The sequence below is a fragment of the Hypanus sabinus genome, chromosome 13 (assembly GCF_030144855.1).
Source record: "Hypanus sabinus isolate sHypSab1 chromosome 13, sHypSab1.hap1, whole genome shotgun sequence".
NCBI classification, from domain to species: Eukaryota; Metazoa; Chordata; class Chondrichthyes; order Myliobatiformes; family Dasyatidae; genus Hypanus; species Hypanus sabinus.
Genome location: NC_082718.1, coordinates 79,669,007 through 79,684,770, shown reverse-complemented (window position 1 = coordinate 79,684,770; position 15,764 = coordinate 79,669,007). Strand labels below are relative to the sequence as shown.

The following is a 15,764-nucleotide window of genomic DNA, read 5'->3' as shown; positions in this document are numbered from 1 at the left end:
TCTATTTTTGTCCAACAGTATGTCCGTCGCCCATATAAACCCCTTCTGCGAAGTGGAGAGTATCTCCCACCAAAGTATGCTCTGGAGCTGCTGGCCATCTATGCATGGGAAAGTGCCAAGAAGGGTGAAAATTTCAACACTGCAGAAGGATTTTGCACAGTTCTGAAACTGATTGTCCAATACAAGTACTTGTGGGTGTTTTGGAGAGAAAACTATGATTTTGACTCTGACATTCTTCGCAGTTTCCTGCAAACTAAACTTCAAGAAGAAAGGTAAGCTGTGTTTGAACTATGACCGGTTTATCCTTTGTGGAATTGTAGAATGTCTCTACACCATGAGAGATTATTTGGATTGCCATGCTTTTGAAAGTTGTTCTCAGTCTTTCCCTGGACCAAAAATGGCATTGGTATCGTATTATAAAAAACTTCTGTTTCTGTGCCATCAAGACAGATCATGCCATACATCAAGGTGGCGAAATGAAAAAGAGAACACAGTGTTGTAGTTACGAAGTGCAGTGTGCAGGTAGACACATAAAGCGCATGAATTACATTGTTATTGAATCTGAACATAACAACCTGCTTTTGGTAAAAGAAAAAGAAAATAGTTCTACAACTAGCCTTTGCTTCTTTTGGCATCTGTGTGTTGCAGGAAAATGAGTGGGTAATGACTAAACAAGGAAGGTGAAATCTAGTGGCTTCCATGATGGTAGATTCAGTCTGAGTGATTGTAGGAAGTTCCTTGTACACACCATGACATTAGTAAATTTGAGAGGGGTGCATGGGGTTTTAAGGTACCAGTGATGATTTTGGAACCAGTAGGTCCTCACCTAGATCCTCCTCTCACTCGCTAACTCTTGATCTATCCCTTTTCAAAAGTTCAAAGGTTCAAAGGTCAAATTTAATGTCAGGGAAATGTATACAATATACATCCTGAATTTTTCTTTGGAAAACATCCACAAAAACAAAAGTGCCCTGAAGAATGAAAAACAGTTAAACAGGAGAAGCTCAAAGTCCCGCCAGCTCACCCCTCCTGCGCGTCAGCAGCAGCGAGCGGTGATCCCCCCTCCCCCCACCAGCAAAAATAAACGCACATTGATACAATCACCGAGCCCAAGCGCGTGCTAAGCTATAGCAAAGACACAGACCTTGCAGTTGCCCCAGAAGTTCTGCATTTCATCCAAATTCGACAACCCACAGGTTCTCTCTCTCCCTGCAAGGGAGAGAGAGGTGTCCTCCATTTTCACAGTGAGCGGGAGACTTAACAACAACCAGCTGGTTTACGATGACCTTCGTCTGGTCAGGGAGAGTGAGGAGCTGATAGAGAGGAGTTACAGACGGGTGGTCACTCCGGGACAACGGTGGACAGAGAAATGGGTCACAGTCAGGAGAGGGAAGGGGAAGAGTCAGGTACTACAGAGTACCCCTGTGGCTGTACCCCATGCCAATAAGTACTCCTGTTTGAGTACTGTTGTGGGAGGGACAGTCTAACTGGGGGAAACGACATTGGCTGTACCTCTGTCACATAGTCTGACCCTGTGGCTCAGAAGGGTAGGGAAAGGAAGAGGAAGGCAGTAGTGATAGGGGACTCTATAGTCAGGGGTTCAGACAGGCAATTTTGTGGACGAAGGAAAGAAACTTGGATGGTAGTTTGCCTCCCGGGTGTCAGGGTCCGGGATGTTTCTGATCGCATCCAAGATATCCTGCGGTGGGAGGGAGAACAGCCAGAGGTCATGGTACATATTGGTACCAATGACATAGGTAGGAAAAGGGAAGAGGTCCTGAAAGAAGACTACAGGGAGTTAGGAAGGAAGTTGAAAAGCAGGACCTCAAATCTCGGGATTACTGCCTGTGCCTCGCGACAGTGAGAATAGGAATAGAATGAGGTGGAGGATAAATGCGTGGCTGAGGGATTGGAGCAGGGGGCAGGGATTCAGATTTCTGGATCATTGGGACCTCTACAAAAAGGCCTGTACAAAAAGGACGGGTTGCACTTGAATCCCAGGGGGACCAATATCCTGGCGGGCAGGTTTTATAGAGCTGTTGGGGAGAGTTTAAACTAGTTTGGCAGGGGGGTGGGAATCAAAATGTGAGTGCAGGGATTAAGGTAGAAGGACAAGCGCATGATGCTAAGAGTTCTGAGTTGATGAGGAAGGACAGGCAGGGACAGAACATTCTTGTAGCCAGTTGAAATGTGTCTATTTCAATGCTAGGAGTATTAGGAACAAAGAGGATGAACTTAGAGCATGGATTAGTACATGGAATTATGATGTTGTGGCCGTTACTGAAACTTGGTTGGAGGAAGGGCAGGATTGGATGATGCAGGTCCCGGGGTTCAGGTGTTTTAAAAAGGAATAAGAAGGGAGGTAGAAAAGGGGGGGAGTGGCATTACTGGTCAGGGATAGTATCACGGCTATAGAAAGGGAGGACTCTGCAGAGGGAGTGTCCACGGAGACGGTGTGGGTGGAAGTCAGAAATAGGAAGGGATCAATCACTGTGCTGGGAGTAGTCTATAGGCCCCCAAATAGCCCTCAGGACATCGAGGAGCAGATAAGCAGGCAGAGTTTAGAATTATGCAGGAAATACAGGGTTGTAGTTATGGGTGATTTCAAATTCCCTCATAATGACTGACACCTCCTGACTGCAAGGGGGATAGATGGGGCTGAATTTGTCAGGTGTGTTCAAGAAGGATTCTTGACACAGTATGTGGACCGGCCGATGAGAGGAGAGGCCATACTGGATCTAGTTCTGGGTAATGAACCTGGTCAGGTGACAGACCTCTTGGTGTGGGAGAATTTTGGTGAGAGTGACCACAACTCCCTCAGCTTCAGCATAGCTATGGAAAGAGATAAAATCAGATGAAATGGTAATGTGCTTAACTGGGGAAGGGCTAACTTTGAAGGGATGAGGCAGGAACTAGCGAGAGTAAATTGGAAAAAGATGTTCAAAGGGGAAAGCACAGAAGTAATGTGGGAGAAGTTTAGGGACCACTTGAGCTGGGTTCAGGATAGGTTTGTCCCACTGAGGCAAGGAAAAATGTTAGGAAAAGGGAACCGTGGCTGTTGAAACACATGAGGCAACTTGTCAAGAGGAAGAAGGAAACATATGTTAGATGTAAGAAGCAGGAAGTAGGAGGGGCTTATGAGAAATATAGGGTAGCCAGGAAGGAACTAAGGAAAGGACTTAGGAGAGCTCGAAGGAGGCATGAGAAGGCCTTGGCATGTAGGATTAAGGAGAACCATAAGCGTTCTATGCGTATGTGGAGAACAGGAGGATGACGAGAACGAAGGTGGGACCGCTAAAGGATAAAGAGGGCAACATGTGCCTGGAGGCGGAAGAGGTTGGGGAGGTCCTAAAGGAATACTTTGCTTCAGTATTCACAAGTGAAAAGGATCTTGATCAGGATGAGGTCGAAGTAGAGCAGACCTGTGTGCTGGACAGTGTGGAGATTAAGGAAGAAGAAGTGCTGGATCTTCTTAAAAACATTAAGATTGATAAATCCCCAGGGCCGGATGTGATACACCCCAGGTTGTTGTGGGAATTGAGAGAAGAGATGGCAGGAACATTAGCTATGATCTTTGAATCCTCTTTGGCGACAGGGGAAGAGCCGGAGGACTGGAGAATGGCAAATGTAGTTCCTTGTTTAAAAAAAGGTAATAGGGAGAAACCTGGGAACTATGAACCGGTGAGTCTTACTCCAGTGGTATGCAAACTACTGGAAAAGATTCTTAAGGATAGGATCTACGAGCATTTGGAGAAGTACAGTCTACTCATGGATAGTCAACATGGCTTTGTGAAGGGAAGATCATGCCTCACGAGCCTGATTGAGTCTTTTGAAGAGGTAGCAAAAGAAATTGATGAGGGTAGGGCAGTGGATGTGGTCTACATGGACCTTAGCAAAGCATTTGACAAGGTCCCTCATGACAGACTCATCCAGAAAGTCATGAGGCATGGGTAAATGGAACCTTGGCTGTTTGGATAAAAAATTGGCTTAAAGGAAGAAAGCAGAGGGTAGTTGTGGAAGGAAAGTATTCGGCCTGGAGGTCGGTGACTAGTGGAGTGCCACAGGGATCTGTCCTGGGACCCCTGCTATTTGTGATTTTTATAAATGACCTGGATGAAGAGGCGGAAGGATGGGTGAGTAAGTTTGCGGATGTCACTAAGATTGGAGGAGTTGTGGATGGAGCTGTAGGTGGTCAAAGGTTACAAGAGGATATAGACAGGCTGCAGAGTTGGACAGAAAAATGGCAGATGGAGTTCAATCCGGACAAGTGTGAGGTGATGCATTTTGGAAGGACAAACCAGAAGACTGAGTACAGGATTAATGGTCAGTTACTTAAGAGTGTGGATGAACAAAGGGACCTTGGGGTTCAAATCCATACATCCCTCAAGGTAGCTGCACAGGTTGATAGGGTAGTTAAGAAGGCCTATGGGATGCTAGGCTTCATTAATAGTGGGATTGAGTTCAAGAGTAAAGAGGTCATGTTGCAACTCTACAAATCTCTGGTGAGACCGCACTTAGAGTATTGTGTTCAATTCCAGTCACCTCATTATAGGAAGGATGTGGAAGCTATGGAGAGGGTGCAGAGGAGATTTACCAGGATGTTGCCTGGTTTGGAGAACAAGTCATACGAAGCAAGGTTAGCAGAGCTGGGACTTTTCTCTTTGGAACGTAGAAGAATGAGAGGGGACTTGATAGAGGTCTACAAGATTATAAGAGGCATAGATAGGTTGGATAGTCAGTACCTGTTTCCCAGGGCACAGATAGCAGACACCAGAGGGCATATGTACAAAATTAAGGGAGGGAAGTTTAGGGGAGACATCAGGGGTAAGTTTTTTACATAGAGGATTGTGAGTGCCTGGAATGACTTGCCAGGGATGGTGGTGGAAGCTAAAACATTAGGGGTATTTAAGAGCCTCTTGGACAGGCACACGGATGAAAGAAAAATGGAGGGTTATGGGGTAGTGTGGGTTTAGTACTTTTTTTTAAGGATTATATGTGTCGGCACAACATGGAGGGCTGAAGGGCCTGTACTGTGCAGTAGTGTTCTATGGTTCTATGATCTTAAAAGTCCATTTTGTCGCTTTTTCCAAGCTCTGTATCCAAAGATCGCAAAGACCTCGGGTCTTTGGGCCCTAGCAAAAAGATTTTCCAGCCTCCCCGACAACAGACGAATCTCCAGCTGTAACACCGACCCTCGACCCGCCTGTCTCCAGGGCCCCGAGATCTTAGGCTTCCGAACATGATCGAGATTCTCAGGCCAAACCCTTGGCTTGTTTTTAACAGTCAGTCGTGGAACCCTGAGAATGAGTCCCATTCCTGCAAAGAATAGACCTGTGTGTTACTCCAGGTCAGGGTTTTCAAAAAAAAACCCTGAAAGGGAAAAATAAAGATATCAAGGATGGAAATAGGGCTGTTTCCGAAGATGCCAGCAAAGGAGTCGCTGTTAGGCACCATCATTCCTCCTACGCTCCACCAACATTTTCTTCCCCTTTTAATACTGGCTCTCTCACCTCTGCTCTTTCAGCCCAGAAGAAGAGTCAGCATGAATTAATCAGTCTGATGGCCTGGTGGAAAAAGCTGTCCCGGAGCCTGTAGGTCCTGGATTTTATGCTTCAGTACTGCTTCCCAGATGGAGGCAGCTGGAACAGTTTGTGGTTGGAGTGACTCGGGGCCACAATGATCCTTTGGGCCCTTTTCACACACCTGTGTAAATGTCCTGAATAGTGGGAAGTTCACATCTCCAGATGTGCTGGGCTGTCGACATCACTCTCTGCAGAGTCCTGCGATTGAGGGAAGTACAGTTCCCATACCAGGCAGTGATGCAGCCAGTCAGGATGCTCTCAGCTGTGCCCCTGTAGAAAGCCCTTATGATTTTGATACTCATGCCGAACTTCTTCAGCCATCTGAGGTGAAAGAGGTGCTGTTGTGCTTTTTTCATCACACAGCTGGTATGTACAAGCCACGTGAGATCCTCGGTGATGTTTATGCTGAGGAACTTATGAGAGGTTCACCCTCTCATCCCCAGATCCATTGATTCATTAGGGGTTTACTGTCTCCATTCCTCCTGTAGTCCACCATCTCCTTTATTTTTGCGACATTGAGGGAGAAGTTATTTTCTTGACACCACTGTGTCAGGGTGATGACTTCTTCTCTGTAGGCCTCCTCGTTATTAATTGAGATGAGGCCAAACAATGTAGTATTCTCAGCAAATTTAATTAGCAGATTGAAGCTGTGGGTGGTGACACAGTCATGGGTTACAGAGAGTAAAGGAGGGGGCTTAGGGTACAGCCCTGAGGGGCACCTGTGTTGAGGGGCAGAGATGAGGGAACCCACTCTTACCAGCTGCCGGCAATCTGACAGGAAGTCCAGCATGCTGCTGCACAAGGCAGGGTGAAGGCCGAGGTCTCTGAACTTCTTGTCAAGCTTGGAGAGAATTATGGTGTTAACTGCTAAACGGTAGTTTAAGAACAGCATTCTCAGATGTGTAAAGAGGGTGTGCAGAGCTGTGGTATTGTGTCATCTGTTGATTGGTTCTGCCAGTAGGTGAATTGTAGGGGGTCCAGTGTGGGTGGTAGCAAGCTGCAGATAAAGTCCTTGACCAGCCTCTCAAAGCATTTGCTTATTACTGAGGTGGGTGCGACAGGACGCCAGTCGTTCAGACAGGCTACCTTGGTCTTTTTAGGTACAGGAACAATGGTGAATGTTTTGAAGTAGGAGGGCACTCCACTCTGGGAGAGGGAGAGATTAAAAATGTCTGTAAACACACCTGTCAGTTGTGCCTGGCACCTCCTGAGTACTGGCCCCGGGATGCTGTCTGGTCCTGCCGCCTTGCGACTATCCACTCATTGGAAACACCTGCTCCAAGCTGCAGCTCGTTTCAGCAGCTCTCCTCGGGGGCTCAGTGTTGGCGTCATTGAAATGAGCTCATCTGGGAGAGCGGCAGCAACGTTGGCAGCACCGTTGCGCTTAGCTTTGAAGTCTGTGATGGTGTGCAGACCTTACCATAAGTTGTGTGTGTTGTTGTTGGAGAACTGTGTCTGGATCTTGTCCCTGTATTGTCGTTTCACTGCCTTGATGAAGGTAAGGACATGCTCGGCGCAGATTTGTGGGCTGAAGGGCCTGTATTGTGCTGTAGGTTTTCTATGTTTCTATGATGACTTTGTGTAGATCGTAGCTGCCTTTCTTGAGCTCCTGCTGATCACAGACAAGGTAAGCTCTATTTTGTGTGGTAAATGCTGCTCGCACGGAACTGTTGATCTAGGGATTTTGGTTTGGATAGACCCTGACGGATTTTTGGAGGACAACATCTTTGGTGCACTTCTGGATGAAGCTTGTGACCCTATCCGTGAACTTGGAGGTATCCTCATCACGGAAGACATTCCAGTTGACATCATCAAAGCAGTCCTGCAGCATGGAGGCCGATTGGTCGGACCAATAGTGGACGGTTTTAACTGTGGCCGCCTCGCTTCAGAATCTGCCTGTATCTCAGTAGCAGCAAGATGGAGGAGTGGTCAGACTTTCCAACTGGCGGACGGAGGAGTGCTTTGTAAGCGTTGTGGAAGGGAGAGTAGCAGTGGCCGCGTATGCTAGACCCCCGTGTGCTCACCTGGATGTGTTGACAAAACTTAGGAGAGACTTTAGTCAGCGACGCTCTGTTAAAGTCTCCGGTGATGAAGAAGACAGCCTCTGGCTGTGCTGACTCCAGGGTGCTGGTGGTCTTGTACACCTCCTTGAGAGCCAGGTTAGTATCAACCTGCAGTGGAATGTACACTGCGGTGAGAACAACCATAAACTCCCTAGGCAGCCAGTAGGGTCTGCACGGCAGTACAAGGTATTCCAGGTCTGGGGAACAGAAGGGTTTGAGTGCATGCATATTCCAGGGGTCACACCAAGCATTATTGACTGTGAGGCATACCCCAACTCCTTTACTCTTCCCAGAGAGGTTTCTTCACCTGTCTGCCTGGAACAGGGAGAACCCAAAGAGCTCGATAGCATGATCTGGTATTTCCTCCGTCAGCCAGGTCTCCACGAAGGACAAAACGCTACTTTCCTTTGTTTTCCCGCTGCTGGGAAATTCTGGCTCTCAGTTCGCACTGTCATGCCAATAATCAGCTGCGAGAGCCTATCTGTCATTACACTATTCCTTTCTGCATGAGTACATAGGATCAGAATTAGGCCATTTTGGCCCATCAAGTTTCATTTCCCTCTCAACCCCATTCTCCTGCCTTCTCCCCATAGCTTTCCATTCCCTGACTTATCAAGAATCTACCAGTCTCAGTATTAAATACACCAAATGACCTGGCCTCCACGGTTGCCTATGGTAACGAATTCCACAGATTTGCCATCCTCCGGCTAAAGAAATTGCTCCTCATCTTCATTCTAAGTAGATGTCCCTTTACAGAAGTTGTGCCTCCTTGGTTCGAGACTCTCCCACCATAGGAAACATCTTCTCCACATCCACTCCATCCAGGCCTTTCAATATTTGATGAGTTTCAATGCAATCTCTCCTCCCCACCCACCCCCCCACCCTCAATCTCCCAAATTCCAGTGAGTAAAGGCCCAGAGCCATAAATGGCTTCTCATACGATAAGCCTCTCATTCCTGGAAACTTTTTTGTGAGCCTCCTTTGCCCCTTCTGCAATGTCACCATATCCTTTCTTAGATAAGGGGCCAAAAAGGGCTCACAATACTCCAAGTAAGGCATTACCAGTGCTTTATAAAGTCTCAACATTACATCCTTGTTTTTATATTTTCTCAACATGAATGCTATCACTGCATTTGCTTTCCGCATAACCAACCCAACCTGAAAGTTAATCTTTTAAGGAATCCTGCACGAGGGCTCCTTTGCACCTCTGATTTTTGAATTTTCTCCCCATTTAGAAAATAGGAATAGAAATTTGTTCCTTGTACCAGTTTGCCCATTCACTTAACCTGTATTCCTTAATAATTATTCCTTAATAAATTCCTTAATGCTCCTCGGAGCTTGTTTTTACATTAATGTTTGAATTATCAGTGAATCTGGTAGCAACACACTCGTTCTCCTCATCTGACTCAGTGATACATGTTGTAGATGGTCGATACTGCAGCGCAAATTCAGTTGGCGTGTGCCCAGAGGTGCGGCCCAGGTTTCCTGTGTTTTGGATGTAGACCTGGACCATACACTTATTTTGGTTTCGCAGGTTTTTTGTATTCTGTGTTTTTTACCCGATCTTTCCTGGTTATTTTTGTGTGGTGTGTGGGGGGGGGGGGGGGGAGGAGGATTTGAAGGTCGATGTGCCTTTTCCATTTTGTCCATTTTCTTGTGCGGGAGGAGGGAATTTGGTGTTGATGTGCTGGTTCCATTTTTGTTTGGTTTTTGTGCAAGGTGGGGGGGATTTGAGGTTGATGTGTCCGTTCTGTTTTTGTTTGGTTTTTGTGAGGGGAGGGGAGGAGGATTGAAGGTTGATGTGTCCGTTCTGTTTTTGTTTGGTTTTTGTGAGGGAAGGGGAGGAGGATTGGAGGTTGATGTGTCCGTTCTGTTTTTGTTTGGTTTTTGTGAGGGGAGGGGAGGAGGATTGAAGGTTGATGTGTCCGTTCTGTTTTTGTTTGGTTTTTGTGAGGGGAGGGGAGGAGGATTGAAGGTTGATGTGTCCGTTCTGTTTTTGTTTGGTTTTTGTGAGGGGAGGGGAGGAGGATTGAAGGTTGATGTGTCCGTTCTGTTTTTGTTTGGTTTTTGTGAGGGGAGGAGGATTGGAGGTTGATGTGTCCGTTCTGTTTTTGTTTGGTTTTTGTGAGGGGAGGAGGATTGGAGGTTGATGTGTCCATTCTGTTTTTGTTTGGTTTTTGTGAGGGGAGGAGAGGAGGATTGGAGGTTGATGTGTCCGTTCTGTTTTTGTTTGGTTTTTGTGAGGGGAGGAGGATTGGAGGTTGATGTGTCCGTTCTGTTTTTGTTTGGTTTTTGTGAGGGAAGGGGAGGAGGATTGGAGGTTGATGTGTCCGTTCTGTTTTTGTTTGGTTTTTGTGAGGGGAGGAGGATTGGAGGTTGATGTGTCCGTTCTGTTTTTGTTTGGTTTTTGTGAGGGGAGGGGAGGAGGATTCGAGGTTGATGTGTCCGTTCTGTTTTTGTTTGGTTTTTGTGTGGGAAGGGGAGGAGGATTGAAGGTTGATGTGTCCGTTCTGTTTTTGTTTGGTTTTTGTGAGGGGATGGGGATTGAAAGTTGACGTGTCCGTTCTGTTTTTGTTTGGTTTTTGTGAGGGAAGGGGAGGAGGATTGGAGGTTGATGTGTCCGTTCTGTTTTTGTTTGGTTTTTGTGAGGGGAGGAGGATTGGAGGTTGATGTGTCCGTTCTGTTTTTGTTTGGTTTTTGTGAGGGGATGAGGATTGAAGGTTGATGTGTCCGTGTGGTGAACTATGTGCCTGTCTGGACACGCCCCCTGCTGACTGCTCCTGTGGCTCCTCCCACAGGCCCCTGTATAAAGGCGATCTGAGGCCTGACGCTCGGCCTCAGTCTCCAGGACATGGTCCTGGTTCCTTCTTCCAGTCAATAAAAGCCGATATCTCGCCTTACGTCTCAGTGTGAGTTATTGATGGTGCATCAATTTTATTGACTGGAAGTTTTAAAACATGGAAACCGTTTTGCGTCCGGAAAGGTTGGATTTGGACCCTCAAGACCCTGACGCAGTTCTCGCTTTTGAACACTGGCTTGCATGTTTCCAATCGTACTTGGAGGAGGTTCGTGCAACTGAACCCGCCGTTATGCACAGAATCCTACTCTCGAGGGTCACCGCCAAAGTTTACTCCATTATCCGGGACCTGCCGACCTATGATGGGGCACTGGATGCCCTCAAAAGACAGTACCTGCGGCCGGTGAACACCATCTACGCAAGACATCGTTTAGCTACCTGGCAACAGCGGCCTGGAGAATCGAGCGCCGAGTTTCTCCGAGCACTACAGACACTCGTCCGACCTTGTGACTGCAAGACGCTCACGGCAGAACAGCATGCGGAGCTGCTGGTGCGAGACGCCTTTGTGACGGGACTGAGGTCAGTGTACATGCGCCAGCGGCTGCTGGAAAATGCTGACCTTACCTTACGCTCGGCGATAGAGACGGCCAACGCTCTAGAAGCTGCTTTGCATAATGCTGACGCTGTCCAGTCGCGCGATTCCCCGCCGGTTCCGTGGACACCTCAGACCCCGCCACCGCCGGCTCCCGGGAGCGAATTCGCCAATGCCGCCGCCAGTCGCGATTCCACAAGCTCCCCGACCCTGACCACAGCTGTGGCCCGTCAGAAGCCCGTGTGTTATTTCTGCGGCCATAAAAAACACCCTCGACAACGCTGTCCAGCGCGAGAAGCGACCTGCTCCAGCTACGGAAAGCGGGGCCTCTTCGCCAAGGTCTGTAAGTCTCAACCTCGAGCGGAGTGCAGCGCTGCGGGTGAAACGTGGGGGCCTTGCATGCCCGACCCTCGGATGCTTACCGGCTACCCCGGATGTGAGCGGCCATCTTTGTCGACGTCAGCATGCCCCGCCCCTGACCCTCCGATGCTTACCGGGTACCCCGACGGCGATTCAACTCTGGCCACTGTAACTCTCGACCAAAGCGCCCCACACCAGCTTGCAAGGTCCATGATGGACATCCGGGTGGAGGGGCACAGGACTAGATGCCTGTTTGACACGGGCAGCACTGGGAGTTTCATTCACCCGGACACAGTGCAACGCTGCGGACTCGCAACACGGCCAGTAAGTCGGAGGTTCCATTTGGCTTCTGGGTCGCAGTCCACAGACATCCGGGCGGGTTGTGTAGTGACATTGGTGGTGCAAGGCACAGAATATCGGGACTTTGAGCTCCTGGTCATGCCTAATCTGTGCGCACCTGTGCTATTGGGGCTGGACTTCCAGAGCCATCTCGAAAGTGTGACTATGGTGTATGACGGGCCCCTCCCACCACTCACTGTCAGGAATCTTCAGTTCTGTGGGACTTCTTCACATACCCCGCTACTGCCCACACACACACACGGGCACACACATCCCATCCAGAACCAGGCCGACAGCTGCGCTACCGACACCACTTGCAGCCTCTCCACTCTCAAGGTCCCTCCCCCACCGCTGTTCGCCAACCTGACCCCTGACTGTAAGCCTGTGGCAACTAAAAGCAGGCGGTACAGCGCGGGGGACAGGGCCTTCATTCAGACAGAGGTGCAGCGGCTGCTCAGGGAGGGGATCATTGAGCCAAGCTCAAGCCCTTGGAGGGCCCAGGTGGTTGTTGTTCGGACTGGGCAGAAAAATAGGATGGTGGTGGACTATAGTCAAACCATCAATAGGTTTACGCAGCTTGACGCGTACCCCCTACCCCGCATCACGGATATGGTCAACCAGATTGCTCAGTACAAGGTGTACTTGACAATAGATCTGAAATCCGCTTATCACCAGCTCCCCATCTGCCCAGAGGACCGCCCCTACACCGCCTTCGAGGCGGGCGGCAGGCTCTATCACTTCCTGCGCATCCCTTTCGGTGTCACGAATGGTGTCTCTGTCTTCCAGAGGGAAATGGACTGGATAGTGGACCAGTACCAACTGAAGGCCACATTTCCCTATCTGGATAACATCACCATCTGTGGTCACGACTGGCCAGATCACGACGCCAACCTCCAACGATTTCTCCAAGTGGCCGCAGCTCTGAACCTTACTTATGACAGGGACAAGTGTGTGTTTGGAACCACCTGCCTTGCTATACTTGGGTATGTCGTGGAAAACGGGGTTATTGGCCCTGATCCCGAACGTATGCGCCCCCTGTTAGAACTCCCTCTTCCCACCACTCTCAAGGCCCTCAGACAGTGCCTGGGTTTTTTTTCCTATTACGCAGACAAGGCACGCCCCCTGGTCAAGTCTACCTCGTTTCCCCTCTCTGCTGAGGCCCGCGCGGTCTTCAGCTGCATTAAAGAGGACATTGCCAAAGCTATGATGCATGCCGTGGACGAGACCGCTCCCTTCCAAGTGGAGTGTGATGCCTCCGATTTTGCTCTGGCTGCTACCCTCAATCAGGAAGGCAGACCAGTGGCATTCTTTTCTCGCACCCTCCAAGGCTCCGAAATTCGGCACTCCGCGGTGGAGAAAGAAGCCCAGGCCATAGTGGAGGCTGTTAGGCACTGGAGGCACTATCTTGCTGGCAAAAGGTTCACCTTGCTGACCGACCAGCGCTCAGTTGCGTTCCTGTTCAGCAACCAACAGCGGGGCAAAATCAAAAATGATAAGATTTTGCGGTGGAGAATAGAACTCTCCACCTACACCTATGATATCCTGTACCGGCCTGGCAGTCTCAATGAGCCCCCTGATGCCCTATCCCGGGGAACATGTGCTAGCACACAGCTCGACCAGCTGTACACCCTTCATGCACAACTTTGCCATCCGGGGGTCACCCGATTTTACCATTTTGTGAAAGCTCGGAACCTGCCATACTCCCTGGAGGACATCAGGACGATGACCAGGGACTGCCAAATTTGCGCTGAGTGCAAACCGCACTTCTACCGTCCTGACACGGCACAACTTGTCAAGGCCACCCGCCTTTTTGAACGACTGAGTGTTGACTTTAAGGGCCCCCTTCCCTCCACTGACCGCAATGTCTATTTTCTCAGTGTTATCGACGAGTACTCACGGTTCCCCTTTGCCATCCCCTGCCCCGACACCACTGCCACGTCCGTCGTAAAAGCCCTGCGCCAGCTCTTCACTCTGTTCGGGTATCCCTGCTATATCCACAGCGATAGAGGGTCCTCCTTTATGAGTGAGGAGCTGCGCCAGTACTTGCTAGCTAGGGGCATTGCTACCAGTCGGACCACGAGTTATAATCCCCGGGGTAAAGGCCAGGTGGAGCGGGAGAATGCCACAGTGTGGAAGGCCACACTTTTAGCCCTTAAGTCAAAAGGGTTGCCGGTCTCTCGATGGCAGGAGGTCCTCCCTGAGGCACTGCACTCTATCCGCTCTCTGTTATGTACGTCCACCAATGCCACCCCTCACGAACGCCTATTCTCTTTTCCCAGGAAGTCTGTCACTGGGACCACCCTACCAGTTTGGCTGACGTCCCCGGGGCCAGTGCTGCTCCGGAAACATGTGAGGAGCAATAAATACTCCCCGCTGGTAGAGAGGGTTCACCTTATACATGCGAACCCACAGTATGCTTACGTGGTCCTACCTGATGGGTGGGAGGACACGGTCTCCATCCGCGACCTGGCACCCGCAGGTGCAGCAGACCACTACCCAGAAGGCTCTCCGGTAACTATGAACACTGCACCAGAGGTGACACCGTACTCACCAGGCCCTACACAGACTCCTCACGACACTTGTATACCTGGCGTTTCATACGCATTTATACCAGGCGCCTCGCACATGCGTGAGGGATCACCGGCGCCTAGTGGGCAGGAACAAGCGCAACCTCCGTCTCCTGTGCAATCACCAATGTCGCCTGCATCCATGCGATCACAGCTGGTGCTACGTAGATCGCAGCGACAGATTCGAGCACCTGATAGACTTGACTTGTAAGAAACTTCGCCACATGGGGACTCTTTCAAACAAAGGGGGGGTGAATGTGGTGAACTATGTGCCTGTCTGGACATGCCCCTGCTGACTGCTCCTGTGGCTCCTCCCACAGGCCCCTGTATAAAGGAGACCTGCGGCCTGACGCTCGGCCTCAGTCTCCAGGACATAGTATGATGGACACTCACTCCTGGTTCCTTCTTCCAGTCAATAAAAGACGATATCTTGCCTTACGTCGCAGAGTGAGTTATTGATGGTGCATCAGTCCGGTCTGTTTTTGTTTGGTTTTTGGGCAGGAAGGGGAGGAGGATTGGAGGTTGATGTGTCCGTTCTGTTTATGTTTGGTTTTTGTGAGGGGAGGGGAGGAGGATTGAAGGTTGATGTGTCCGTTCTGTTTTTGTTTGGTTTTTGGGCAGGAAGGGGAGGAGGATTGGAGGTTGATGTGTCCGTTCTGTTTTTGTTTTGTTTTTGGGCAGGAAGGGGAGGAGGATTGGAGGTTGATGTGTCCGTTCTGTTTTTGTTTGGTTTTTGTGAGGGGAGGAGGATTGAAGGTTGATGTGTCCGTTCTATTTTTGTTTGGTTTTTGTGAGGGATGGGAGGAGGATTGGAGGTTGATGTGTACATTCTGTTTTTGTTTGGTTTTTGTGAGGGGATGAGGATTGAAGGTTGATGTGTCCGTTCTGTTTTTGTTTGGTTTTTGTGAAGGAAGGAGGATTGGAGGTTGATGTGTCCGTTCTGTTTTTGTTTGGTTTTTGTGATGGGAGGAGGATTGGAGGTTGATGTGTCCGTTCTGTTTTTGTTTGGTTTTTGTGAGGGAAGGGGAGGAGGATTGGAGGTTGATGTGTCCGTTCTGTTTTTGTTTGGTTTTTGTGAGGGGAGGAGGTTTGAAAGTTGATGTGTCCGTTCTGTTTTTGTTTGGTTTTTGTGAGGGAAGGGGAGGAGGATTGGAGGTTGATGTGTCCGTTCTGTTTTTGTTTGGTTTTTGTGAAGGAAGGAGGATTGGAGGTTGATGTGTCCGTTCTGTTTTTGTTTGGTTTTTGTGATGGGAGGAGGATTGGAGGTTGATGTGTCCGTTCTGTTTTTGTTTGGTTTTTGTGAGGGAAGGGGAGGAGGATTGGAGGTTGATGTGTCCGTTCTGTTTTTGTTTGGTTTTTGTGAGGGGATGAAGATTGAAGGTTGTTTTGTCCGTTCTGTTTTTGTTTGGTTTTTGTGAGGGGAGGGGGATTGGAGGTTGATGTGTCCGTTCCTTTTTTTGTTTG

The 15,764-nt window shown here is 49.2% G+C and overlaps 2 protein-coding genes across 2 annotated transcripts in view; both read left to right on the top strand.

Annotated features, from left to right (window-relative positions):
- Positions 1–15,764, top strand: part of LOC132403381 (2'-5'-oligoadenylate synthase 3-like) — a 125,809-nt gene that overhangs the window by 91,210 nt on the left and 18,835 nt on the right. The window contains exon 23 of the mRNA XM_059986795.1: positions 19–272. Coding sequence (XP_059842778.1) covers positions 19–272 — 254 coding nt within the window. The remainder of the gene's footprint in view (positions 1–18; positions 273–15,764) is intronic.
- On the top strand, positions 10,386–14,738 carry LOC132404032 (uncharacterized). The gene is made up of 2 exons (XM_059987998.1): positions 10,386–11,021; positions 14,013–14,738. Exons 1-2 carry the CDS (start codon positions 10,603–10,605, stop codon positions 14,509–14,511), a joined length of 918 nt encoding a protein of 305 aa, XP_059843981.1. The 5' UTR covers positions 10,386–10,602; the 3' UTR covers positions 14,512–14,738.